The sequence below is a fragment of the Diorhabda carinulata genome, chromosome 11, assembly GCF_026250575.1.
Source record: "Diorhabda carinulata isolate Delta chromosome 11, icDioCari1.1, whole genome shotgun sequence".
NCBI classification, from domain to species: Eukaryota; Metazoa; Arthropoda; class Insecta; order Coleoptera; family Chrysomelidae; genus Diorhabda; species Diorhabda carinulata.
Window position 1 is genome coordinate 9,232,779 of NC_079470.1, and position 26,962 is coordinate 9,259,740.

Here is a 26,962-nt window from a genome sequence, read left to right on the forward strand (position 1 = left end):
CCACCTTTCACTTTTTGTCGATAGGCGATTTTGGAATTCTCGTACAAGATTTTGTATGACCCCTGGGGTTATTTTGTTAATTTCTTCCGTTACCCTTACTTTTAAATCAACAATATGTCTGATCTATTAAAATATACCTTAGTTTAGTTCTGCTGAACATCAGGAAAAACTCTTTGAAGATACTAAAGTATTAGTCAAAAAGCCAAATAAACAATTGATATGTATCTAGTAGGTTGGTGTCATTTAGTTATTGAAAGTTACTAAAAGATGTCAGTATAATATTTGTACGCGTATTAAATTTAATTATGACTCATTAGTCCGAGACTTGACTCATTAGTCCGACACTCAACGAATAGACATTTCATTTATACGTTTCGCAGTCTACAGTTGACAAAACGTTTCGTGAAACTGGATATGTAAAAAATATTGAAAAACCAGGTTGAAATGTTGAACGTACTTCTAAGGATCGAGGAAAATCCGCCAAAGACAACTCGAGAACTTGCCGCCTACAATGATGTAAGTTTTTTTTATTAATCGGGTTAAAACGTTCTTCGCCGTCTTCCGATTCCCAGTTTCCATTTTTCTCGATCTTCCCAAAGATCTTCTTCCAATCCTCTCTCTCGAATATCCTTCTCGATACCTTCTCTCCAGCTTAATCTTGGTCTTCTTCTCTTTCTTCTTCCTTGTGGTGTCCAATTTAAAATTTGTTTGGGTATGCGGTCTTCAGGCATTCTTTGGACATGTCCGTACCATGATGTAAGTAAATCATTTAATTTGAGAGTTTTGCATAAAGAAAATTATCATCCTTACAAAGTTCAGTTGTTTTACGAGTTTAATGACGATGATCCTGATAGAAGGCGAGAATTAATGATGGACAGAAGGAACGCAGATTTGCAGTTCATAAACAAAATATTTTTTTCTGATGAAACGACGATTCATTTGAACGGAACGGTTAACAAACAGAACTGTAGATATTGGAGCAGAGAAAATCCTCGCTGGATGTGTGAGGCTCACTCAATTTCCTAAAAAGTGAACTTTTGGGCTGGTATCGTTAACAATAAAATCATTGGCCCTCATTTTTTTGAGTTAATGGTGAGTTTTATTTAGACTTGTTGATTAACTTCTTATTGCCTATATTACAAAGACTTTTTCCAAATAAGATAGATCTATATATTTAATACCAACAAAACGGAGCTCCACCTCATTTTGCACGTACAGTTAGAAATTATTTAAACGAGGTTTTTCCCAATTGATGGATTGGAAGACGTGGAAAGATCGAATGGCCGGCTAGATCCCCTGATTTGACTCCTCTCGACTACTTCTTATGGAGTTATTGAAAATCTAAAGTATATTTTGATACACCAGTCAATATTGCTGATTTAAAAATTAAGATAACGGAAGAAATTAACAAAATAATTCCAAAATAGCCTCGGTTATTGTCAAGAAGTGAATTTAATTTTAAGGAACATTGAAAAATACATTCTAAGTATTATGCCAGATTATTATCTGCATTATACGTAAAGTTTTGTTAGAGACATTATCAAAATTTAACATCTTAAAAATTAAGTTGCTCAGTTATGATTGCACCAAATTTAAAAAACTTTATATTGCCGATCAAGAGACTAAAATTCCTTGTCAACACGACCCCCTTTCTTATTTAAAATTTTCGAGGGGGGCTCATAATTCAAGGGGGTGTTGGAGGGGGATAATATTTTCATACTGAAAATTTTCAATTCAAAAATAAAAATCAAACTGTCTCAGGTTTTTTTCACATAGTATATAATAACGCTAAAACTGAATTTATTCCAAACATATGGACCGCATTGTATGTATAGGTGGACAAAGCTTTATCACAAGGAAATACAAAACGAGTTTTTACTAATTTTAAGGGGGTAAACTCTTCACTAGAAATTCATCATTTTCCGCTTTCATAAACATAATAAAATGTCCGAGATAGAAACTTTAGCCAACTGGCTCTTTAACACATTTATTTCGAAAAAATACCGAAAGCGTTGTAAACGACCATATTGAGATCACCCTCTGTCTCAAATTAGCGAACTTGCGAAATAAAATAATTTTTTTTTACCTATATATAGGGGGTTGCATTTAAAATAAGGAAGTTACTAGTGCCCCTGCATATTTTTTTATTTCGAAATAAATGCTCATTCAAAAATACAAATTTGGACTAATCTAATCATGCCTAACAATATCAGTGTTGCCAACTCTAAAAATTTCATTCAACTAAAGCCCCAGTCAAAAACTCCTACAATCCCCCCAATTACTAGGGATTCCCCCTAAAAAATTTTATTATTTATAAATTGATTAAGTGAATATTTTTAAGCAAATAACATAACGTAAAAATAATGAAATATCATTAAACAAATAATAAATTTCAAACGATCAATAAATAATGTCATTCCGCATCAGCATTATTTTAAATTGTTTATTCATAAATTATCGAAACTTTCAAGTAATAAATCATTTTCTTCAGATTCTGATTTTTTAAAATCAAACACATAATAATTTCAACAAATTTGCGGATGATTCAAATGTTGTGCATCATTTTGTAACATTTCAATCGATATTCTGTTACGCAACTTATTCTTCACAATGTTATATATTTGAGGCGAAAAGCCCTAAGTTGGGAACCCTAAACGATATCTAATAAAAATATGAGGGGAACATATTGTTGGACAAGCTGGTCAATGCCCGCCACTGCTTTTGGATCAGTCACAACGTGGCTTCACTACTAGGGCGCACATTGACCAGTCTGATACGCTCGTTTTGATATTCTAACAATAGTGAATCACGCCAAAAAAAATTGGCCATATATCAAATATGAATGTATAAGAAATTAGTACACCTATCGATTGTGATATATCTGTATTTTGTTAATGATAGTTCATTATTGGTCGTTTCCGTGGACATCCGTATGATTCATGGGTTAAAATTAGCCCTTACATATCTAGGTAATTCTCTAATTTCACAATATTTCTAGGAATAATTAGCTTAATCATCATCTACCGTGTAATACTAATTATGATATTCTTAATTACACGCTGAATTTTATTTAATTGAAGATTTACGGGGTATGAAGAAAAAATACGTGTGCTTACGCTGCATCAATATCTAGTAGTATATTCCATACTTTTAGCATTGCAAACTCTATGATTTCTACGTAGATCTACTTATTTCCTGCAAACATATAAATTTCCGATCCCAAACCTACGTAATTTTTCCCGAATTGTTTGCATTAAGTCACTGTATAGAACAGGAACAGACTTCAGACAAATCAAATAAATTATTTAAAATAAAAATGTCTTAAATTTGACATTAAAATTCTTAATCAAATAAAATCAACTCTCCTTTGAAGACGGCTACAAACGCTTTATTCAAAATTTTTTAACCAAAACATAATTCAAAACGTTCTGTTCTTTCTATATAGATTATTTGGGGCATATTTTCCAGGTAATATGATTTTAGAATTTATTTATTCCTCATCTTTTGAGTTTTACAGAAAGAAACACAAGCCTTCCATTTCAAAAGGATCAACTAATCGTCCAAAACGACAGCTTGTTCGAAAAAAATTTATTGGGGCCGAAATTTTGGCACAATAAAACCGAATTTTTTTGTAATAATGTTGTAATAACGTTTGTTTATTTTTATAAAAATAACCTTTGAAAAAAATAACAATTTATTATCTTACCTTTCAATATCTTTTTGTTCCATATTTACCCGATGGTGCACTAAAACAACACTAATAAAATTGCATACAATGCCACTGCGAACATAAAAAACAATCTCTACCGTTTCACACCAACAAAGCTCAACGAAACAACTGAAAGCTTCGTACTAACTGAAAAGCTTCTATGATCTCTGCAAACTTTTGTTTACAATCCTTCCTACCACATTTATTTTGGCGGGTCGCATCAGTCAGTCAGTCTCGGAAAACCGCCGATTGCTGGACTTATATTCTGTCGCCAAGATGCCGATGAATTGTTTTGGTCAAGCGGGCTCTGGGCGGTAACAGATAAAGGTCGCGATAAATAACAGTAGTTGGTTAAGACACAAGAAGCAGGTAAGGTCAAGTTGGTGGCTAGATGACGAAAGCTGTTTTCAAATCAAGAATATGTAGCAGTTTCAAATAATAATAATATAATTAACCAATCATAAAATACCAATCGCGTTTGTAATTTATGAATCAAAGAATAATAATAATACAAATGAAGGACGCCAATCATACGAGGGACTTTCTAATAGTTCCATAGAAATGAAGAATAAAAATAAAACAAATTATAATGCGATAACATCGTCGTTGAAATAGTAAAAACAGTTTTATTCAAAATTGATGAGTAATGTAGTATGAGTATACATATACCGGGTGATTTACTTATACTATGGTGTTATTCCATGTCTTAACAAATATAGTCAAAAGTGTTAAGATTATTTTATAATATACTGAATGTTTCATATAGCCACAGTATAAAAAATTATATTTTTCGTAATAGATCACCCTGTACAGCGTGTTTGAAAAAACTTTATCCCGTTTTCAGGGTAAATAGAGTAATTAAATGTTATACGAATTTGTTTTAGAAGCTGATACATCCAATGAATTTGTTTTTATGTCTGACTCTTATAGAGGACGCTAGTTACCCGGTTTGTTACAAGTAGTACTGAACAGAACTTTCTTAGATTTCAAGTGAACTTGCACTTTATATTTGATGAACTCTACAATTATGATGAAGAAATTATCAACATTGTCGACGCGCCGAGAAAACAAGTTATTCCTTCTAAAGCGAATCTTCAAATTGTTCCATATTTTTTATATTTAATGTGGTTCTATCGAGATGACTGTTGTTATTATTTTCATCATTAAATTCTCCTGCCAACTCCTTCCAACTTTTTTTTCTTCTACCGTATCACTTTTTTTGGATTCGACCATTTCTTTAAATTTCTCACAAGGTTAACCAGCACAACTTCATAGACATTGCAATACAATCTGCAGAATTAGTGCAGCTTAAGTTGAACCAGACAATGAGACGATCAGGGGGATAGATGACAAATCACGGACTTGAGCTCACTATGAAAAAAAATGACCTGATGTTTCTCAAAGGAATCGAATAAAGACAAAACTGCCTATTGAAATCGGGACAGACGAAATCGAGTCGAAGCTAAGTATTTGGGAGTGACCTTAGATACGAAGATGTCTTCAGGCCTTACATATGGAAGGCCGCTCAAAAGGCTGCCGAAAGGACAGTATCTTTGAGCCGCTTAATGGCAAATATTATTGGACCACGGTCGGAGAAAAGAAGGTTGTCTCTGCACAGGCTGTCCCCTATAGCACCCGTGGACTTCTAGGCTTTCGAGCACAAAAGGTTATATAAAATCAGCTCATAACACGACAGGATGCGGCAACCATCGAACGCACTGGAACAAGACGTGGCAACAACGGTGGACAGAAGAAAAATCAGGTAAAGGATGCGATAACTAATAGAAGATCTTAGATTGTGAATGAAGGAAGTTCGGAGATGTGAATTTCTACATTATCCAGCTTCTGACGGGATACGGTTACTTCCAACGGTACTTCCACAAAATGAAGAAACTACAAATACCTGAGTGTACGTTTTGTGAACACGGGGTTTGAAAGAGGACGTAGAGAAGACTATCGTCCAGGTGCGCTGTACAAGGTAGAATGCTGGCAGCTGGTTGCTACCTACATTGAAAGAATTCTTAGGCAAAAGAATGTAGATGGTATGCCTGTTATGATTATACCATAGAAACGTAGCAAACGGAACAACATAAAGGAATAGATCCTATATAGTTCCTATTTGGACGGATATGAAAGAAGATGGTTGTTTAATGGGTAGACAACGGGAGTCCCACATATCCATCAGCTCTCCTGGTAGAATCCGTTACTTGGACTCCGCGTCTTCTTGAAAAACATTATTATTCAGTATATTGTTCAGTTTTCTATTTATCCTAGAGATGGGGTCGCCTTTTTTAAAACACTCTGTATATTTCGACTTTCATTTTATAATTGACAATCAAAGGTTCGTTTTTTGTGTCATACCAGTATATTATTCAATTTTTATACCTTGATACCATTTATATAATGCCCGTACGAGCATTTCTTTAGAAACAAAATATAAATTGCCCTTTTTTATATTATTTGGGGAAGCTTCACAAACAATTAGCAATTTTGGAAGGTTTCACTAATATCCAAATGATCTATTATCTGGGCCTCTAGTTTCTATAAAGAAACATTATTTTTTGAGGTTATGTCGTCCTCTAAATAACCTTGAGTAACTGTCGTATGCTTCCATCCACCATGTTGCTTTGTGAAAATTACAAATTTACCAAAAAAGTCTTCTGTGTCATCGACTATTTAGAATACACAATAAAGAAGACGAGAAAAGTTCGACCAATGATAGATGTCTATTAAATGAATGAAGATAACAGGGAAGGAGCGCAATGTATATAAAAAATTTCTGTCGAAATGCTTTGAATAATGGTGGCGCCACATCAAATTCAGGGTGAACTTTTTTTAGATTTTATTTACTACATTATTTTGTACAACGCAAGTTGTTGAAAATTTTAATAATGAACTGCTTGAGTCAAAAATAATATTAAATTTGGATCGGCGGACATCAATTCATCCACAATTTATGGCTACGTTCATAGCAGACCTTTTATCTACACCAGCACAATTTTGGAAGGTTATTTAACGTATACGACTGAAGATTTTTTCAACTTGTCTCCCATAACAGATACTTTTCTTTTTCTTTACTAATTGATAACTGCTGTTTCATAAATATATTTCATTTTAATTCAACAGACAAAAAACAGAGACAGTGTAATTATTCCACACTGATGTATCATTAAAATTACTAGAAAAAATTCTGTCACTATACAAAGTTTCAAAGATTTCCACAATGTGTGTATAAATCCATGTTTACCTTCAGACGACACGATAACCAGATCGATTAAGTTATCTTTGTTTAACACTTGCATTAGTCACCGAATTAATTAAATAGTAGGTAACAATGATAAAATCTCATAACAAAAAATAATTTATAATAACATAGGTGTAATAGACAAAAGAGAATATCTTTATAATAAGTTTATATTTGAATAAATTTCAAAGGTAGATTATATAAAGTGTTAAGTTTAGAGTTAGAGGCTTAAAGGTGGAATTTTACTATTAGAAGGGATGGGAAAATTATTGATTTACCACTCTTTACCTTTCCCTAGTCGTTATTAAGGATGGAGTTCCGGAAACTCTATTCCACACTAAATGATGTTTGTTTTCTCGCAAGAAAAGAAGATGAAATTTCCTAACCTAACCTAACTACGTATTTTTAGCTAGTGATATTTTATGCTTATATTTAGATTTTTTATGGCACAAAAAAACTCCGCAAATTCCTTCATCCAGCACCGTCCAATTCTTTCTATGATTTTTGCAATAGGTATCATTATTTAAGTGAAAATCCCATCCCCTTAATAGTTCTTGACAATCGTAATTTATAAATGACATATTACGTCGGGTGACTGACACACAGACATATGACATATGAAGTTTATGAAGTACCAACTTTCAAAAGACTATGTGTGAAATTTTATGATATTTCGATTGGTCAGAAAAAAGTAACAGCCATTTAAGTGAAGCTACTTTTGTTATTTTCAAAGCAATAGATTTAAAACAAGTTATGTGTTAATTTATCATTGCTCCTTAATGAAAAAAATACTGTACAAGCTTAGCAATGGCTACAAAAGTGTTATCCGGACACTGACAATCATCATCTGAGTGGGCTGCAGCTGGTGAACCATACCTGAAGCGTCCAAAGGCACAACAGTCAGCTGGAATATTGTTCCTCGACGATCTCCAAAACGGAGAATAATAGCGAATACATAGAACATAGAGTTGTTGGATCGTTTGAAAGCAAAAGCCACTGTTTCCAATGATGGTTAAATTGAACAAATTACACTTTGAATTGCTTCCTCATCCACCGTATAATCCAAATCTGGCCCCAGTGACTACTGGCTATTCACTGATCTCAAAAAAATGCTAGCCGGTAAGAAATTTGGCTCCAATGAAGAAGCAATTGTTGAAACTGAAGCAAAAGACAACTTCTTCTATAAGCACGAAATCGAGAAGAAGAGTTGGAATTATTGTATTTTGCTCTTGAAGGATTTTACATTTCTGAATAAAATCGATTTTTGGCAAAAAAAATGTTTTTTTTTTCTTAGTTACACGACTGATTGAGTGATGGTTAACTTTAAAGTTATGTTAACGTTTTAAAAAAATGTAAACAACGAATATTTTTTATTACACATAAATATTGAACTAAAAAAAGTCAAGATGATTGAAATAATAAATAAGTGGCTTTTGTTTTTTTGCTAACTTTATGTGGGCCTTTGTCAAAAATCAATGATTTCTTTATTATGGTTCAATTGTAGCTAATACGAAAAATTATTTTTTTATGATGAAAAGAACACTAGTAGGGCAAGGACAAAGAGAGAAGTGGCAGGGGGGATGGTAAGGTAGATATCATCAATTCCAATACTAATCCAAAATATATTTTTCGTGGGTTTAAAACCATAAAAAAATGTCTTTTCTTCAGCCCCTTGCCTTGCGAGATGCCAAAAATCCTTTTAGATACAATCATCTAGAATGTGATAGAGTATTTGGTAAAAATTTGAAGCCAATGAGTGTGTTCCCATTTTCGGAACTCCAGCCGTTATTAAAATTAAAACTTGTTATTCTCCTCCTATGCCGTTTTCACTACTTAAAATTTCCATGTCATTGCGATCTAATCAGAATAGGATAGGGAGATAGAGAGAGCGGTATACCGATGTTCTTTCTCTCTCTATCAGCAGTTCGGGCCCACTTGAACAACCAACCATAAATAAATCCTTCTATCTTTCGTTATATCTGGTGAATAATTTGTAGAAACTAGAAACTAAAATTGGTAAACCAACGTTCATTCATCAGAATGAACTATTTTACTTTGTTATAGTTTTCATATAATCTTTCCAATTTTCCAATCTACCAAAGAAACAAAGCATTTTTTTCCATATTCTTTTTTATATCTTAATAGACTCTCCTATATACGTAAGCTAAGAATGTTTTGACCTTAAATCTTCACTCAAAATAGACGTTAACGTCCTCATCTGATTAAAATCTTTCTCATATAAGTAGAACTTTGAGAATACGAAACGGGAAAAAGTTGCTGTGGTCCTGATCTGTTAAATACAGTGAGTGATCAAGCAATTCGAAGCGCAATTCGTGAATTCTAGTTATGGCGCTCACCGAAGTGTGAGAAGGTGCGTTATCCTGATGGGAAATCACTTTCTTTATCTTCAAATGCGGTCGGATTGTGGAATGGTGTTTGTATAATATTATTTGAATACAATTATCATAAATCATAAGGTAACGGTGTATTTATGAAAAAAACTAGATACGTTATCAATTGGAAGATTATTTTATTTCTCTAAGAGTTTCGGAGGTATGTCTTTACAACTTTAATGATCGGAGAGAACTGAGCTAACTTCTTTCTAAAATTAATACATTTTGGATTTTATTATCCATTCTATACATAAAGTTTTACCTAGTTTTATGGCTTGTAGCTCGAAAATCTTTTTTTTTTTTTCTTTATTTTAGGAAATACCAAAATATATTCTTTGACAAGGTTACAATGTGTTTAACAGAAAACTTCACTTCCAGAATCATAGTAAAAATATTATAAAAGTACAATATTTTAAAAGAGAAGGATTTTTGCATTCAATATTCCCACACCAACCAAATTTCATTTTTTCGCTTACCTTGTATATGGGCCAACTACGACCCCAATTGGGGCTTGGGACATTTATGTTCTCCCGGCCCTCATAAATTGTGCGAAGAGAACAATCCTTTGAAATAGTTTAAGTAAATGTGGACATTTGATATCCACGACGGTTTCCACGATGAATTCATTGCGAAGTCTAAAAAAAAGAATCATCATAATACTCATTATCGTAAGAACTGAAAATATCATTTCTATTATAATGGATTATATATAGGGTAATGGTATACTATTCAATTTTAGTTATAATCACTATTTATTAACAAAATTAATTTTACAGTTTGAACCAGCAGTAAACTGAATACAAATCGCACCTCTGCACAAATAGTGTCGTAAGTCAAAAAATTAGAAAATCTCTTTTTTCTCCCGCCGGGATGAAAAGTTCGCTTCTCGTCCCTGGTATGCGGGACAAAGTGGCCTAAAAATAGTACATTACGCACCTAGTGCCTTCGGCTCGGGTAACAAAAATCGTGGACGAGGATGCCCCACTTTTTTCCCTAGGTGCATAATGTAATATTATTGTATTATTGGTGATAAAAAACTGAAAAATCTTAACTTAAATAATGTCAAGTGAATAGTTACTATTGTGGTAACTTATTAAGTTTGTGAGTTATCTCAAAAATTAAGTTAGAATTAGTTTCAAAAGCTAATTACTCGATAGCTTGTTTTTTTGTACTTATGATATGATTTGAAGGGAGGTGCGATATGTTGGACTGAATTTTAGCAAGTTCATTGTTTCTTTTTGTGTTTATTACATATTATTTTGTTGATACATTGGTGAAATTTGACATTACTATCATCCAAGTTTGGCATTTTTAATGATGAACGTACTCAGAACGTATTGTCATAAGAGTGCTGTTTGGGTTGTTTACAGAAACTTGAAACATTCATCTTGGTCAAAAGGATTTTCGATGACTTTCGACGTAGATTAAACCAACAGCAATGTGCCGATCAACTCGCTTCGGCTTTTGGTAATGAAGCACCATCTCGAACCACCGTGTTTAGCTGGTTCGCTGTGACGTCCAAATTTTCTCTCCAAGTTTCTCCAGCTTCAATTTCCAATTTTTTTATTTCATACGCTTTTGAGATCGCCTGGATTTTCGTTTTTATAAGCCCAAATGTTTCAAAATCAACTTTGCATAAGTTCCTTCCGTTTCATGAGAAAATCGGGTTTCAATGGACTTTGTAATTGAGCATACAAAGAAATATTGGGTTTGCAGTTACTCTAGGTATTTTGATATCGATATCAAATGTATCTCTATTTGATTTACATTTCTGAAAATGGTCCCTGTGATATTTTAGTATCGATAAAAGATTCTCCAAATGCATTCTTGTCGAGAGAAAGTTTATTGTTTTTGATTGTGGACTGTTACACACAGGCTCCAGTTTAGCACTATAATGTGAAATAATGTCAAACTGTTTTGCCAAAAGCGATTTATTTTTCATTCAATAACCTTGTCTTCATTATTTTTCACAAAATCTCTAAAGCCTGAAAGCCTGTCTTCAGACTTGGTTAACCACAACTAGCTTTGTAGTCGACGCAGGGTGCTGAAAGATCTTTCAATGGTTGTTGTGGTACGAAGTAGATCTCAAGAAATTTAATGTTTTTTTAATGTTTGGGAAGAACTGACGGTTGTTTAAGCTGTTCAAGGTCAATGAAATGAAATATGAAAATATTCTTCAACATCACTAGCAGGGTCGTTAGTCCTTTGGGTTTGCCTTGCAGCTAATCTAGATATTCTGTTATCAATATCAAATTTATCTTCATTCGATTTACATTTATGAAAAATTTACTTATAATAAACCACAGAATTGTCCCCGTGATCTTTCAGAAGCGATAAAAGGTTTTCATTATGCATTTTTGTCGAGAGAAGGTTAGTTGTTTTTCCTTGTAGACTGTTACACAAAGGCTCCAGTTAAGCACTATAATGTAAAACTAGTTGGATTTTGATTGTGTTTCTTTATTTATTTCCATTATATCAGACAAATGGTCCAGTGCAAGTCTTATTTCCTCAAAGTGTTAGACTTATACTTGGCGGACCACAAAACAACAACAACGTTTTCGGACGGTTTTTCGCGAATAACAGGAAAAATATGAATTTAATCGAAATATCTGTAGAGAGCAAGATTATAGTTTATAAAAATTAAAAGTAAAACAAATCGTGTATTTATTATATTTGCAGACCCAATACACACGGAATTATTGTTTGTTAAAAATCGATTGATATTTTCAAATGACAAAATGGAAAGTTTCTGCATAAGCAAAAATCAATGCATTTCCATGTAAAAATCATATAACCTTATTTAAAGTACTTCAAAAAACCTTCATTTTTATTTTACTACAGAAGTTCCTAGCATCAAAACTAAGCAAGTTTTGAAGAGAATAATATCGATTTCTATTTTTTCGTCGGAAAAAAATTGAAGAAATTTCAACCTTTTTAAAAACAATCGTTACCACTGGACGATTCACTTTAATAATGTCCTTATATTGTAATATGTTCCAAGTGTTTGACCAGTTTAAATTAGTTATTTTTGAAAAAAAATTATCTTGAAGTGAGGAAATAATTTCCGTAATTTAGCGAAAAATCGCATTTTCCTCAAAATAACTCAAAAACTATTAATGATACGTAAAATTTTGTAGAGTACAAAATTGTAGGTTTTTCTTTTCTAAAAATTTCGGGTGTTTAATTTTTTTTGTACGATAAAAATTGAGTGAGATATGGCCGTTTAAAATTTAGGTGTGTTCGCACAGAGTACCTTTTATGAGCCTCTAAGAAGAGGGTAAACAGAAATTAAATCCAAATTTTTAAGCAAATTGATACTGTTTAATCAGTTGAAAAACTGCTTAATAACATGTTAATTATTATTTTTTAATGATATCTTTCATAAGGGGTGGTTATTAAAAGCCGAAAGTAGTTAATCTTATAATTATATTAAAAATTGGCAATTGACATTCATTTAACTGATATTTTTTTCGAATAGGGGTGGTTTTTACCCATAAAAAGAAATATGAACCCTCAGCATAATGTAGATGATGAGTGTAAATAGAACCTAAATCCAAGTTTTCTTACAATACGGTACTGTATGGAATAAAGACACAGTTTACACTTTTTGACTGGCCAAAGGTATAACAAGTTGTACATGTGTTGATTGGTGGGTAGATCCCACGCGTTATTTGACATTTTTTTTGTTTTTTAGATTGATTATTTAACTTCTACCAACGCTATATAAATCGAGCTTGATTCAAATGAAACTTAAAAAGGGTTTGTGAATTTTAATTATTTAAAACTGAACAACCTACATTTTGAATAAATACGTAACATGATACATATTTATGTCTCTTGTAATTGATTCTAAGTATCCATACATGTATAACAGAGGTAAAGTTGTTTTAACTCATTAGGTAGTATGAATATACTTAGCATAACAAGAACCAGGGCCTGTCAGATTTACAAACTGTGTATCAAACTATTTGTACTTCGTGTTATAACTGCATTGAATTTGTTTTTCTTGTTATAACCTCAAAATAATACAGTACATTCAACTTTTCGTTTCTCCTAGTATAATTCAAAATAAATATATATTCTAACTTTTTTTGTAGTAATATACATTTTGTATTCAACATACAGTATATTAACTTATTATGTTGTATAAATAAGATGTGAATATTTTTTTCAATTTTGTTATTTAAATTATATTAACAACAAAGGATGTTTAATAAAGCAAAGGTATAAGTGAATTGCCCAAAGTACACAACTGTGCAGGTAGCCTTAGAAGAATATTAACATCGAAAGAGATATTCAGATCTACGAAAGTTCGAATTTTGAGATCCACCCTGACATATGCCTGTGAAACCTGGATAATAACAAATTAAACTAAACAGAAATTGGAAATGTGGAAGAGAAAAATACTAAGAAGAATTTGTGGAGGAAAGCAGACAGAATTAGGAAGGGAGAGAAGATCAAACCATGAAATTTACATACACACCAATTTCTTAGTCCTTTTGATATGATTATGTTTCTAAATGTTCTTGATTTTAGGTCTTTCCTGTTTTAAAATTAGTTTTTTCAAAAATTTTTGAAAGACAGATAAAAATTGACGTTTCGATTTCTTTTGGTGCTAATCAAATATATAACATCTTCAAGCTGCTGTAGATGCAATTTAATACAATTGATTTTCCTTTTTGCTTACATTTCTTTTCACCATCAACCATCTAAATAGTATATCAAACGGTATGTACTTATACAAAAGAATAAAGTACGTCCCTGTACTCTTATACAAAGAGGGAAATTTCAAATCTCACTTGACATAAACAAATACATAATAATTTAGACATAACCCTAAAAAATACTTACAAGATTCCTTTGAACCATCGAATCGTAAACAGTTTAAGAATCAGGTATTAAAATCTTGTTTTTCGACACAAAAAACAATGCCATTAGTGACTCACATTTATAAATACACGTTCATTTTTAACCATAACATCACCAATTTACTATCAAGTTTTTTTCCAAAGGAACTATCGTTACGAGGCTTAATTGTTCATGCTGAAAGTTTTTCGCGACACGAACCAATACTATAAAATAGTATTTTGGTGTTGAACACCTACATATTGAAATTATTGAATTTTTGTAGACGACATATATTACAAAATTACACATAGAGTAGCATCTTACAGCACATTAACAAAACAAATCTAATTGACTTACAGGTTTCCTTACAATTATTTTGTAAGTGCCATCTCCATTTGGATAGCGAAAACTATTGAAACGCATTCAAATGTTTAATTTTTATAATTTGTGCTTCAGAGTCATATATGTAATACTCTTATATGGACAGTTCTTATAGGAAAAAACGTCTCTACGTTACGACAGTATTCATTTTCTCTCTTGTTCGAGATAATTTGAATATAATGCACATGCTTCACGCGCGTAAAAGATGCACAGAACTCACTGAAGCGCCCGGAGGAGAGAACGATACACTATTTGTTTCACATAGTCGGGACACCTTCCACTGTCCATATAGGAGTATTAAATATATTTAGAGTATATATGTAATACTTCTATAAGGAAAGTTAAAACGGAAAGGACTATTAAGGTGCCGACGATATACTATTTTCTCTCTCGTTCAAGATACCTAGTACATGTTGCGAATGCTTGGGAATGCACAGAACCCAGCTGATGCCTCGGAGGATAGAGAAACAGTTATCATTCTGTCTTTCTTAGTCGGAACAACTTCCACATATAGAAACTGTCCATATAGAAGTATTACATATATGCTTTAGAGGCACATGATATAAGACCGATTAATAAATTTGCCTTTGCCGTTTGTTGTTACAAAATTAAAAGCAATGAAATGCCTAAGACCATCCATAGTTGGTGTTTGACGTCGTTGTTCACTGATTGCAACCTTCAAAAGTTCATCTCCCTAAATTTTATTATTTATATGAATAATTAAATATTTTTAAATGAATAATACATTAAAAATAATAAAATATCATTAAACCAATAATCAATTTCAATCAATAACTAATTTCACTTGGCAACATCATTTTTTTTAAATTATTATTCTTAAATTATCCAGTTCCATGTAACAAATCATTTTTTCAGATTCTGATTTTTCAAAATCCTACATATTTATATTGAATAATTTCCTACATTACTAGACTTTCATTTTACGTAATTTGAAATAAAAAATAAATAGTTGAAGTTATAAAATCCCTAAAAATATGCCATCCCACAGTTTTTCCCTTAAATTTGGGGGGGGGGACCCATAAGTTGGGAACCCTGGCTGATCGATCTGCCGTTGGTGACTTCCAACAACGAATTTTATCTTTTCCCGTCGGCCGTTACGTGTATATAATCTTTGGGCCGTTCGTAACAACTTTCGTAGAAACAGAAAAGAGTCAATCACATCCGTTTACGTTTGTAACGTTTTTAAAATAACAAAACTCCATTATTTTCCATAATATCGTCCATAAATACTAGATTACAAACAAAAAGATAAAAAAATCATGAAAGCAAAAAGCAGTACACACGTCAAAAAGAATAATAAAATTTTTAGGTTAACGACAGCAATGTCAACTTTATAAATAGGGTGTAAAATTTGTCACGAACGTCAAACGTCAACCGCGGATTACGTAAACAGCTAATTACGAATCCTAATCCAATACGAGACCTTGATCAATATTTCCAAATGTCATATTCTGTTAGGAATTTCAAATACAGCTACAAAAGTCTTTTATATTGATATATAGACTTCAGCTTACTGAGCACACTATTTACGCCAACACTCATAATTACACACATAACCAAGTTATCTTCTTCAGATATTAAAGGTGTAATTGTGACTGTAGGTGTAAACAGTGTGTTTAGTATGAATATCACCAACGGTTCCAGAAATTCCAACTTAGACTTCAGCTTATAAATAAATAAACAGAAAGTTAAATCCGTAATACTCCTGATAGATATTCTATGTTTTTGGTGTTATTATATGGATTTTTATGAAATAATACTTCAATGTTTTGTTTCTAAAGTTGTATTACAGTAATTGTTACATATATATGTATAGCAAAAGGATTTTGAAGGAGGCGTGCTTTGATATTGGCAGCATACTCATATTGTATCTCCTAATAAAAGTATAGTCAGTACTGATTCTATAATGACTTGTTACAGATATGTAAAATCATTATAATTTAAATAAAATGTTGAAATATAATATACTGTTTTAAAATCTTCACTGTGAAATTTGGTGATCCATGATTAATATAATTTAATATAAAGATGTTAATGATTTTACCTACCCATTTCTTTTGTTAATAATTCAATTTACTACACAACTACAGGGCCAGAACTCTACTTAACATGATTATTGAATAGTGTTATTTGGTTTTACCGAAAATACAGTTTCATATCGGATATTTTTATGTTATTGGGAGTTTTATTTAAAAATTTATTACATTGGTTTTATGTTTATATAAATTTTATTACTTTCTCTACTTTTATCATGCATGGAAAATTCCATCACATAATAAAGTGCTAATTCGTCATAGCCATTTAATAAGTATGTAATAACCATAAAATCACGAATTTCGTCAGACATAAAGGTGTGGAAAAAGTGGATAAATATTAGATTAAACTCAATTAAAATTTCTACAATGAAAAAAGGATAAGATGAAAGGCTTCAGGACTACTAATTTATTTTAAGAATAGAAGTTTTACATTCAATAAACATATTTTTCTGTCCATTGTACCACACCTTAATATGAATTTAAACAAATCTATAAGCTCTTCTGTATTGAATAACAGTGGCGGCGATTGGACGTTTGGGGTGAAATATAAAACTAAAAATGGCATTGTAAGAGATTGTTTCATGTTATAATTTAATTTTTGCACCTACAATGCTGGTGGACGGCTGTCGTAGAAAGAAATGTAATGCGCGCGCGCACACACACACCATACCTACCTACATATTTTTACACTGTTTAGTGGCCTTGCGTTTTTGCAAGTCGTGATGAAAATGACGGCGATTTTAAAGCGGACATTACTTTTTCGGTAAGCCACTGTTGGTAAACATCGTAGAAATCACATTTGGTGAAAATCTAGAAAATTTAATTGACTCCTAACATATTAAATGTTGCTTTTAATACCCTAAATCATTTTTATTTTGTTACTTAGTACACACGCCAGACAACGAAACAGTTTGCCATAAGAGACGTTAAATACAATGGTAGAAGTATTAACTCAGCTTCAAATGAGTTTGCTATTCCAGAAGCAATATTAAGAAGTATGGAGATAATCAGGTATTTACTTATCTACCAATTAGTGGTTTTGCAGGATTTTTTGTTACCGAATTTTACACAACATGCTGGGCGTTCCAAAGCCACATTTACTGATGAACAGTTATTACATCTGAAGAATTACATTGTGGAAGTCAACCAAAGGGCTTTTGGCTTAACGAGAAAACAGTATATCAAAATTGTGTTTGAATATGCAGAGTATCGTAGCATTGATCACAGATTCAATGTTGATAAGGAAGAGCTGTCTTAACAAAGAAAATGTTGACAAATTTTTTAACACTCTAAAAGTCCTAAGACTAAAGTATAACTACTCTGCTAACCAAATCTAAAATTGTGATGAGACAGAGATTTCCACAGTTCCTAATAAAAATCCAAAAATTCTGACCCCTAAAGGAATTCGTAGGGTTATCAAAATATCTCCAGCCAAAAGAGGATCAAATTTTACAGCTTTATGTCGCATCAATGCAGTTGGTACATTTATTCCACTGATGCTAATTTTTCCCCGTGTTAGGATGCAACTTGCATTCATGGATGGTGCTTCCTCAGGATCGATTCAATGGATGACAACAGAAAACTCTATTAAATATCTGCACTCCTTCCATTTTATTATTGATGGATAACCAAGCTACACATGTAACTCTGGATGCCATAAATGTATGTAGAGAAAACTACATCACATTACTTGGATGATTCTTTTTTTTTTCTCATGAAAACTGCTTATAGCGTAGTCTGTGAAAATTTTTTGGTTAATAATCCAGGAAGAACCATCATCGTTCAAGATATTGCTTATTTATGGATTTAAGGCTTGTTCATTAGAACCTATAAATTCCGATATCTTTTTTGACCTAGATTTTATAGCGACCAAAACTGTAGACAATCGTTTTGAAGCCCAGAAGAATACTAATCCTACAACAGTTTTACAAGTTCTTGAAAATGTTTTATGTGAACGTGCAAATTTAAATTACGCTCAGCCATCTACCTACCAAAATCTAATCAAAAACAACAATTAACACCTCCCTCAAATAACAACGGAACTGGGCTTCCTCCATTATCTCTAGCTGAAGTTAAAAATAAATATATTTAATAATTTCCAGCACATAGTTAAAATAGCTTTGGAAGTAATACAAAAAGAGAAAATGGAAAAAGAACGACAAAAGAAGAAAAAGCCAGAAGTTAAAGAAAATAAGTGAAATCAAAAACCATTAAGCGCAAGGTGTTTAGCTCATCTTCAGAATCATCTTGTGAAGTTCAGACAATAGACACTGAAGATGAACTGGATATATTCAGCTCTGGTGATGAAAGGCATTTAATGTGACGACGCAGAAAAAATAATGATTTTTGGTATATGTGCACCAAATGTGGAGAATGGGCTCACGCTGCATGCACTGGACTAGACGTGAAAGAAGCAAAAGTTAAACAGTGGCTTTGTGATTTCTGTCAATAACTTAAATGTTAAGTTTCGTTAATATTTGCAACTTTTTATTTTTTGTATTACCAATATTATTTTGTTTAAATAGATCTTTGACAATATTGATATTTTTTTATCTTATTGATTAAATGGAAATTGGTTATGTTGAATATTTCGACTTAACTTTGAATATTCATCATCTTACCCGCAGATAAAGTCATCTTACCCGTACATTAGGGTAAGATGACGAATTTGGCAGTTTTTTTAAATAATTTTTATCATATTTTGTCTTAGCCTTAGTAATTCGTACTTATAAATGTTTATGTACTTCATAAAATGAATTACTAATAGATAAGTCCTTTTAATCATACTATCGCTTCAGTCCTTGGGTTCGCCGTCTTATCCACTCTTACCCTACAAACAAAGGTGGTATAAATTGAAAAAAGGCAGTAGACAGTAATCTAATTTCACATGATACACATACATCTTCGTTGTCTTATCTGAAATGTAATTGCTTTAAAACAACGCTGAATGTCTTGATTTTCGCCTGGCATAAATTCGTTGTTTTAATTGCATCATTTTCAACGTTATTAGAACATAGATTCATTAAATAGTTTTTCTTATGCTGGAAGAAAGTTCTGCCGTTGCAGTGGACACAGTCAAAAACAGCAGAAGCTTGAATAAATTTGTATATTCTCGATTATATTAAAAAAACATATATTCCCTCAAGTTTAAATAAATCGAATGTGATCATAAATTATAACAAGAGCAACTTTTTTAGATGGAAAAATAATTTTGTGAATAATTTCTTGAAACAATACTACCCTATATTCATATGGAATGTAGTAAGTAGTTATGTGAAATTAATTATCCTTATGTACTATAATCATTGTCAAAATATAAACTTAACATTAATTAAACTGATATTTGAAAAAAAAATATTCTCAATTCACCCCTTTCAGTCTTAGGAAAAAGTAAATAAGGAAGGAAGCTTTCGGAGATACTATTTCCTCTAGAAATTAATATGCATAATTCTGGACCACCTTGTATATGTCGTATATATGCTATAAAAGCTAAACACATATTTCACTACATAGATAAAATTTTTGAAATTAGAAAAAGTGAAAAATTAGAATATTTCAATTATAACCACATTATTGTGGTAATATTTTTATTAAGTAAAAATTTTGGAATATTTGGGATTGGGGGGTAGATTTAATGATTTAAACTCTATTTCTGAGTCCCTATGTATATCAAATTTTATATTATAATATTTTTATAAATAAAAAAATAAGTAAACAACTTTGAAATCTATTAATCTTAAATCAAAAATTACAACTTATTATTCCTTAATTTTTATACATCCTGTATGAAGCTACTGTGATAGATAGAAAAATAAAATATAAGAGAGGCATTAAAAATAAGTGAAATAGAAAAAAAAAATAAAATAACAATAATTGTAAAATCCCAAAACCATTGGTATGATATAGAAGTAAAAAATAAAGATATGGAATTGAGAAAGATTGCAAATATTGAAGACGGTGAAATAAAAGTGTACCAGGAGGACCAGAAGCCTCAACAGATACCTCAAAAGGTAAAAGAATAAACAACGATAAGAAAAATAAAATTAATTATTTAGAATTCAATAGCAAAAATTATAATTTGATAAACAACAAAAGTAAAGAAAATTTGTTGTTCAAATTATTTCAATAATATCAAAATCGTTCAGTATTTTTGTAGTTATATAATATATTATTGTAAGATAAATTGTTTATAAAAAACAGTTACTTTGAATAGACTAGAAATTTATAAAGTGCAATTTTTTGTTATTGATATCTATCATTCATTAAAAATGATTTTTATGTAATCTGTTCACTATTATAACACAAAAAAGTGTCCAATTTCCTGATTCTATAGATTAGTGTCTTAATTTTCAAACAACAGTCAATTTTGTTAAAAAATTAAAAAAAAATATTCCATCTTTGGTGAAATAGGAGTTTAGCCGTACCTTACAACATAATTGAACTAAATCTACAAAAATGGAATCCAATCCATCATTTCCAAAAATTAATACAATTCCTTTTGTAAAATCACAGTCTCAGTTCTAAAGATGGTGTCGGAGGACCAACAGCTCTTTCTGCAAGTGTATACCAGTACAGTACCGAATTCCAATCTGGCAATTTGTTTAGGATCAGTTGATAATTTCAATTTGGAAATAATCGTTGAGAGTATCTGAAATTCAAATACGAGATCTCCTTGGCAATATTGACATTTCTTCATTGTTTCTTGCAGGGGGTAGAGAAGAATGGGAGAAGATTCTCTACTATACCTAAAAATTCCATAAAATATGTTATACAGTATATTGAGGATGGTACCAGAAGTTAAAATATATTTATTTTACAACGTAATCTCCTTTTAGCTCCATACACATTTCCAAGCGATGTTCAATAAGTTTGAAACATTTTTCATAATAAGAATCGTCAGGCTCCTCAAAATAATAATTAACTATCGCAGTCAATATTTAACCACATAGTCATTTTTTTTCAAGTCTGGCAACAGAAAATAATCCGAGGGGTCTAAATCTGGCGAATAGGGTGCATGGGGTAGTAATTCAAACTTTAATTCATTAATTTTGGCCATTGTAGTAACGGATGTATGATGTCTTAATAAAGCAACACTTACTTCTTAGCCAAATGTGGTTCATGTCCAAATTTTCAGTTAATATGCGCTGTACCGCACTTTTTGAAATGCCTGCTATGTCTGCTAGCTCGCGCACCTTCAGTCGAGAAACAACCAGTACTGCTTTGTGGATTTTCTTCAACATTTCTGGAGTCATCTTCGTAGGCCTTACGGCCTCGTTTAAACTATTCTACTCTATATTTTACTGTTGATAACTAAGGGGCAATCTCACACAAAGTAGAATCTAATTTATCTTTTATATTTGTTGGGCTACAGCCTTTCAAATAAAAGTATTGTATCACACAAATTCACTGAAAACGTTCACTATTGATGGCTGCCAAACGAATACTAAACAACGTGCCGTTTTCAAACATATACAGTATAGATTATGTACTAGGTCACAGGCCAAGTATTTCTGGAACCATCCTTGTATTGTATATTATACGTACGTACCTTAAAATTTGTCCAGGATTACTTTGTATTTTGGATAAAAATTGGTGGAACATTTTATCACCGTGGGCAGGATTACTTTTTTCATATTTTTCATAACCTTCTCCTCCTTCAGTTACTCCACCTTCAGGACTCAGCAAATATGAGTTATCATCGTTTTTTTGTTGATAATCCTGTAATAATTCCTTGACGTGTCTGTAAATAACATTTCAGCTTTATCTGAACTTTTTTTGAATACATATAACACCCGCATTTTGATCTATGTTTTTTTGCTTTTTATTAAATTATATTAAATTTAAAAAATGGGTTAAATACCTGTCACTAACATTAGCCAGCTGTTTATCTGGCGTTTCTTCCCAAACTGCCATAAAATAGGGAGAAAATTGAATTGAGGAAATTCTTCTAGAGTCTGATTGACAAATATCTTGAGGAAGAGGAGCAGCTTCCTGAAGAAGTGAGGCAATATCGCGTTGTGGAAAAGTTGGAGTATCAATACTTATTACTTCACCTTCATTTCCTTCAATTTCAGCTGTAGCTGAAGGAGAATGTAATCTACCTACAGCCCCTCCTAAAATATTAATAATTTTATAATAAAAATCTGATAAAACGAGAATAAAAAAGTCCTCCCCGGCGGGGAATCGAACCCCGGTCTCCCGCGTGACAGGCGGGGATACTGACCACTATACTACCGAGGAATATACTTATGCATTTTGTTATGGCGATATCTTCTGTAAGTAGCGTTCTATGCTTATCGATTTTTGACATTTACCTTTTTACGTATAACCTCAAAATATGGAAACCCGAAAAATAGACATGATGAAGTACAATTTTAATTCAATAATCTACAAATATTTAATAATTTCATTGATTTTAATTTTTTGAATAGAAAGAATGACTTCGGTTACCCAACAAACACAGAAAGAAGTTAGTTTATTAAGTCAGTTAAAATATGAACATTTAATTGCTGGAATATCAGGTGGCGTAACTTCCACACTTATTTTACATCCTTTAGATGTTATTAAAATAAGATTCGCTGTAAATGACGGGAGATTACAAAGTGTGCCCAAATATACAGGAATAGTAAATGCATTTACAACAATTTTTAATAGAGAAGGTAAGTGAATAAAAGATTTTAAAATACCTATCATTATTTAAAAATTCTAAATTTCAGGTATAAGAGGATTGTATCAAGGAGTTACACCAAATGTTTGGGGAGCGGGAGCATCTTGGGGACTATATTTCCTGTTCTACAATTCTCTAAAAAATTGGTTGCGAGAGGGTGATACAAATGTAAGCTTAAGAGCTAGTACTCATCTTTTAATAGCGTCACAATCAGGATTTATGACACTATTATTAACAAACCCTTTATGGGTTGTGAAAACTAGGTTATGTTTACAATATTCAAACAAGAAACAATACAGTAGTATGATCGATTGTTTATCTAAAATATTCCAAGCTGAAGGAATTCGAGGATACTACAAAGGACTAATACCAGGTATTTTTGGGGTATCACATGGCGCCGTACAATTCATGGTGTATGAAGAGCTGAAGAAAGAATATTGTGCTTACCATTCACAACCTATCAACACCAAATTGAGTACTATTGAATATTTAATGTTTGCGGCAACTTCTAAATTAATAGCAGTTGCTACAACTTATCCATACCAAGTAGTGAGAGCTAGGTTACAAAGACAATATTGTGATTACACAGGACTAATAGATTGTATCAAACGAACGTGGATATATGAAGGTTGGAGGGGTTTTTATAAAGGCTTAGGTACGAATTTGTTAAGAGTTACACCAGCTACAATGATCACTTTCCTTACTTATGAAAATGTATCACATATTCTTCTAAAATAGAATTATTTGGATTTTAACACAAATTCAGATTTTATTAGAATTTCATTTTGTTGGATTTTAAACAAGTCAAGTTCATTTAAATTGCCATAAGCCAATTTATTAAATATTTTATTCTTAAGTGATACAATTCCAAAGCCAATTTAAACAAAAAACTGAATTGTTACAGTAGTCATACCAAAGTGGTAATTAGTTGTAAAAATATTATTTTTAAAGTGAATTCCTCTGTTGTCTTAAATGATTTTTTAGAAAAGTTTGTTTTATTATAATATATATTAATGTAATTACTTGATGACGTGCAGCAATTGTAACTGTATTTAAACCAAATATAAATTCTGTTTAAATAAATATTGTTTATCATAAACATCGATTATCATTTATTAATAGTTCTAACAAGTCAAATATACATTGATTCTAATGCTAAACAAATTACAGGGATGATCCCATAATCGATTTTTAATGGTCTGTCAAGTAAAAGCTGCTGTTTAAGACGTTAAAAGAAGGTTGACTCTGTTCTTTTCCAATATGTGTCATTAGAAAAAGAAACGTGTTATTTTATCGCCAACTTTTCTTTTGGCTTGATCTTTGGTGGCGTGCTATTGTGTTTTGTATTTGCCAATTAAATTCTTGCAATTCAATTTTTCATTTCAATAATTCTATTCAATTATTACTTTCATCATTTTTAATCGTAATTATTAAAGGTTATACATGATTGATGCACAATTTTTATCTCTACGACATTCCTTGTTCTTATAATAGATCTATTGTATAAATTCTTGGCGTTTGTATTTGCGTTTTCAAATTTTGTTGCTAAAAGACGTCTTTCCTCAAACTGCCTTCTCAAAGCACTGTTATTGAATATTGTCTGGTTGTGGAAGAAACTCGCCAGCAAGGTGCAATGTATGGGAAAAAACGTCCCTACGTTAGGGTGTCGACAATATTCATTTTCTCTCTCGTTTGAGACACTTTATCTCTACTACGCATGCTTGAGAATGCGCAGAACCGAGCTGAAACCTCGGAGGATAGAGAAATCTTTGCAATTCTATTTTCCTTAGTAGGAACAACTTCCACTTATAGAAACTGTCCATATAGAAGTATTACATATATGGTTGGTACATTTTTATCTATGTCGATATATTTTTCGTCTTCGCAAGAGCTTGGGTTTGAACTTAATGTAACACGATATCTAGCCATTGTGTTGTAAACCTTTTATTTTTTAAAGCTTATTATTAAAAAGATGCCTCGGCTAGCTTAGAATTCAAACATAAACATAACATATGTTACATAACATACTTGGAAAGAACAATAATACCAAGAATGACATCTTCACTTGAGTTTTTAAAATCTATTGACAACAAAAATGGCATAGAAGTAACTCGAATGTTGAAGCCTTGATAAAGATCAACTAAAAGATTTAAACGTTGTTATTTAAAAAAACTTTTTTGAGTCCTCAACTCGCAACACCATTGAAAATTACATTATGGAAAGGACAATAATATCAAAATTGTAAAGAAATATAACATCTTACCTTGTGCGCCTTTATTAGCGTTCCTATCATCGACGAATAGATTTCCGAAGCCTGATCTTAAAGAATCTTCCAAAGAACAACTCTCATCATCTTCATCTGACACTTTTTCAATGTTGCTGATAACATTACCATTTTCTTCGTTAAAATTAGTATTGTTATCATCATCCCAGTCATCTGCATCATCACACCAATGTGTTACAACAGATGTTGATTTTGAACTAATAGTTTCTTCAGATTCCAAAGTCGTTTCTTGAGAATGCACTCTAATGCAATACCAGCTACAAAATAATAAATTGATATATTCAATAAACAAATAGATAGTTGCAAAAAATATTTTTTACCTTTCATTTAAATTCCAACAATTAGGGTTAATACAGGCAAACAAATACAGTGTGCGGTGATATACTGAATGTTCCAGAGGAGCATATATTTGTACAATCAGAGGTCTTGGAAGTTGACAAAGTCCACAAATTGGAGGATCCAATTTTATATTTGGAGGATAATCCTAAAAAGGATTTTTTTTTAAATAATTATCAAACTTAACTAAAGACTTTAGGGAAATTTATTTGTCGGGGGTGTAACTCAGTGGTAGAGTGTCTGCTTCGCATGCAGAAAGTCCTGGGTTCAAATCCCAGCTCCTCCATAACGTTTTTTTTTATTTTCTTATAAAAACATATGAAAACACGACAGAAATTATAACGTAGATTATGTAAATAAACATTCAATTCAATTAAAATAAAACACATTAGAAAAATGTATTCGATACTTACAGGTTTTCCTCCTATTTTATTGGTACAAAAATTGACTTGATTTTTATATTTTTCACTAATATGTTCATCTTCAAATCCTAATAGCACCGTTTCTCTATTTTTTTCCATATTTAACTCAAAAATTTAAATAATTATTAATAAAATCGGGATGATCGATGAATGTTTTCAAATAAATCAGTCAACCAAATATACATACAAGAAAACAATTTCACATAACCAAATTGCTTTCAACTACTCTGCACATGCTCCGATGAAGGTTATTAGATATCGATTTGAATGGTTTTATATGCAGAAATAGAATTAATTAAAATTAATGTTAATAACTATTAAAATATTATATTTCGAGAATCAAATCATATAGTTTATATTTAGATATATTTCACACATATATTGCAAGCCATATAAAAAAATATTTTATGCGTGTTATGTGTGTTGCATAGATAACAAAATATATTTGATGAGCAGGTGAGATTAAAGCCGGGTCCACATCTCACGTAAATTTTTGTGTTGCGTAGCATTCGGCAAAATTTTTAGCGACGCACATGATTTACGTCAAGTGATGATGTAGTGACGCGGACATTTCCTACGCAAAAAAATTTGAAACCCGACGCACGATATCCAGCAGTTGTC

General features: G+C 31.6%; 3 protein-coding genes and 2 non-coding genes across 8 annotated transcripts in view; 2 read left to right on the forward strand and 3 right to left on the reverse strand.

The window, feature by feature from the left end:
* The window catches only part of LOC130899588 (uncharacterized), a 152,088-nt gene extending 135,391 nt beyond the window's left edge, over positions 1 to 16,697 (reverse strand). The window contains exons 1-2 of one of the 3 annotated variants that reach the window (XM_057809636.1): positions 16,645 to 16,697; positions 9,823 to 9,981 (exon numbers count right to left, since the gene is read on the reverse strand). In XM_057809636.1, the coding sequence (XP_057665619.1) occupies positions 9,823 to 9,866 (44 nt within the window). In that variant the 5' untranslated portion in view covers positions 9,867 to 9,981; positions 16,645 to 16,697. Of the gene's footprint in view, positions 1 to 3,706; positions 3,873 to 9,822; positions 9,982 to 14,197; positions 14,492 to 16,644 lie in introns of those variants that run through there. The other 2 variants (XM_057809634.1, XM_057809637.1) reach the window with 2 other exon arrangements.
* Positions 16,364 to 26,572, reverse strand: LOC130899589 (programmed cell death protein 2-like). Of its 2 annotated transcripts, XR_009060045.1 has the most exons (7): positions 26,333 to 26,547; positions 25,904 to 26,067; positions 25,563 to 25,840; positions 22,493 to 22,745; positions 22,181 to 22,372; positions 21,057 to 21,377; positions 16,364 to 19,673 (listed from the first exon to the last, which is right to left on the reverse strand). XR_009060045.1 is itself a non-coding variant. In XM_057809641.1 (6 exons), the coding sequence occupies exons 1-6, from the start codon at positions 26,438 to 26,440 to the stop codon at positions 21,116 to 21,118; spliced, it is 1,257 nt and encodes a 418-aa protein (XP_057665624.1). In that variant the 5' UTR covers positions 26,441 to 26,572; the 3' UTR covers positions 16,364 to 21,115. The 2 variants fall into 2 exon arrangements, 1 of the variants encoding a protein (XP_057665624.1); XM_057809641.1 differs by having other exon boundaries at positions 16,364 to 21,377; positions 26,333 to 26,572.
* Positions 22,801 to 22,872, reverse strand: Trnad-guc (transfer RNA aspartic acid (anticodon GUC)). Its single transcript has one exon. It is a non-coding gene; the product is annotated as a tRNA-Asp (tRNA).
* Positions 22,928 to 24,398, forward strand: LOC130899590 (mitochondrial folate transporter/carrier-like). The gene is made up of 2 exons (XM_057809642.1): positions 22,928 to 23,291; positions 23,349 to 24,398. The coding sequence occupies exons 1-2, from the start codon at positions 23,069 to 23,071 to the stop codon at positions 24,035 to 24,037; spliced, it is 912 nt and encodes a 303-aa protein (XP_057665625.1). The 5' UTR covers positions 22,928 to 23,068; the 3' UTR covers positions 24,038 to 24,398.
* On the forward strand, positions 26,134 to 26,205 carry Trnaa-cgc (transfer RNA alanine (anticodon CGC)). The gene has a single exon. It is a non-coding gene; the product is annotated as a tRNA-Ala (tRNA).
* Positions 26,573 to 26,962: the final 390 nt, after the last annotated feature.

What these genes read in the sequence shown, in the direction of transcription:
- LOC130899590 (XM_057809642.1), top strand. Translation starts at nt 23,069, where the DNA reads ATGACTTCGGTTACCCAACAAACACAGAAAGAAGTTAGTTTATTAAGT. An exon ending in AACAATTTTTAATAGAGAAG is followed by an intron (nt 23,292 to 23,348) that starts GTAAGTGAATAA and finishes TCTAAATTTCAG; the next exon opens with GTATAAGAGGATTGTATCAA.
- LOC130899589 (XM_057809641.1), bottom strand. Translation starts at nt 26,440, where the DNA reads ATGGAAAAAAATAGAGAAACGGTGCTATTAGGATTTGAAGATGAACAT. An exon ending in TGTTGGAATTTAAATGAAAG is followed by an intron (nt 25,841 to 25,903) that starts GTAAAAAATATT and finishes ATTATTTTGTAG; the next exon opens with CTGGTATTGCATTAGAGTGC. An exon ending in AATCCTGGACAAATTTTAAG is followed by an intron (nt 21,378 to 22,180) that starts GTACGTACGTAT and finishes TGGAATTTTTAG; the next exon opens with GTATAGTAGAGAATCTTCTC.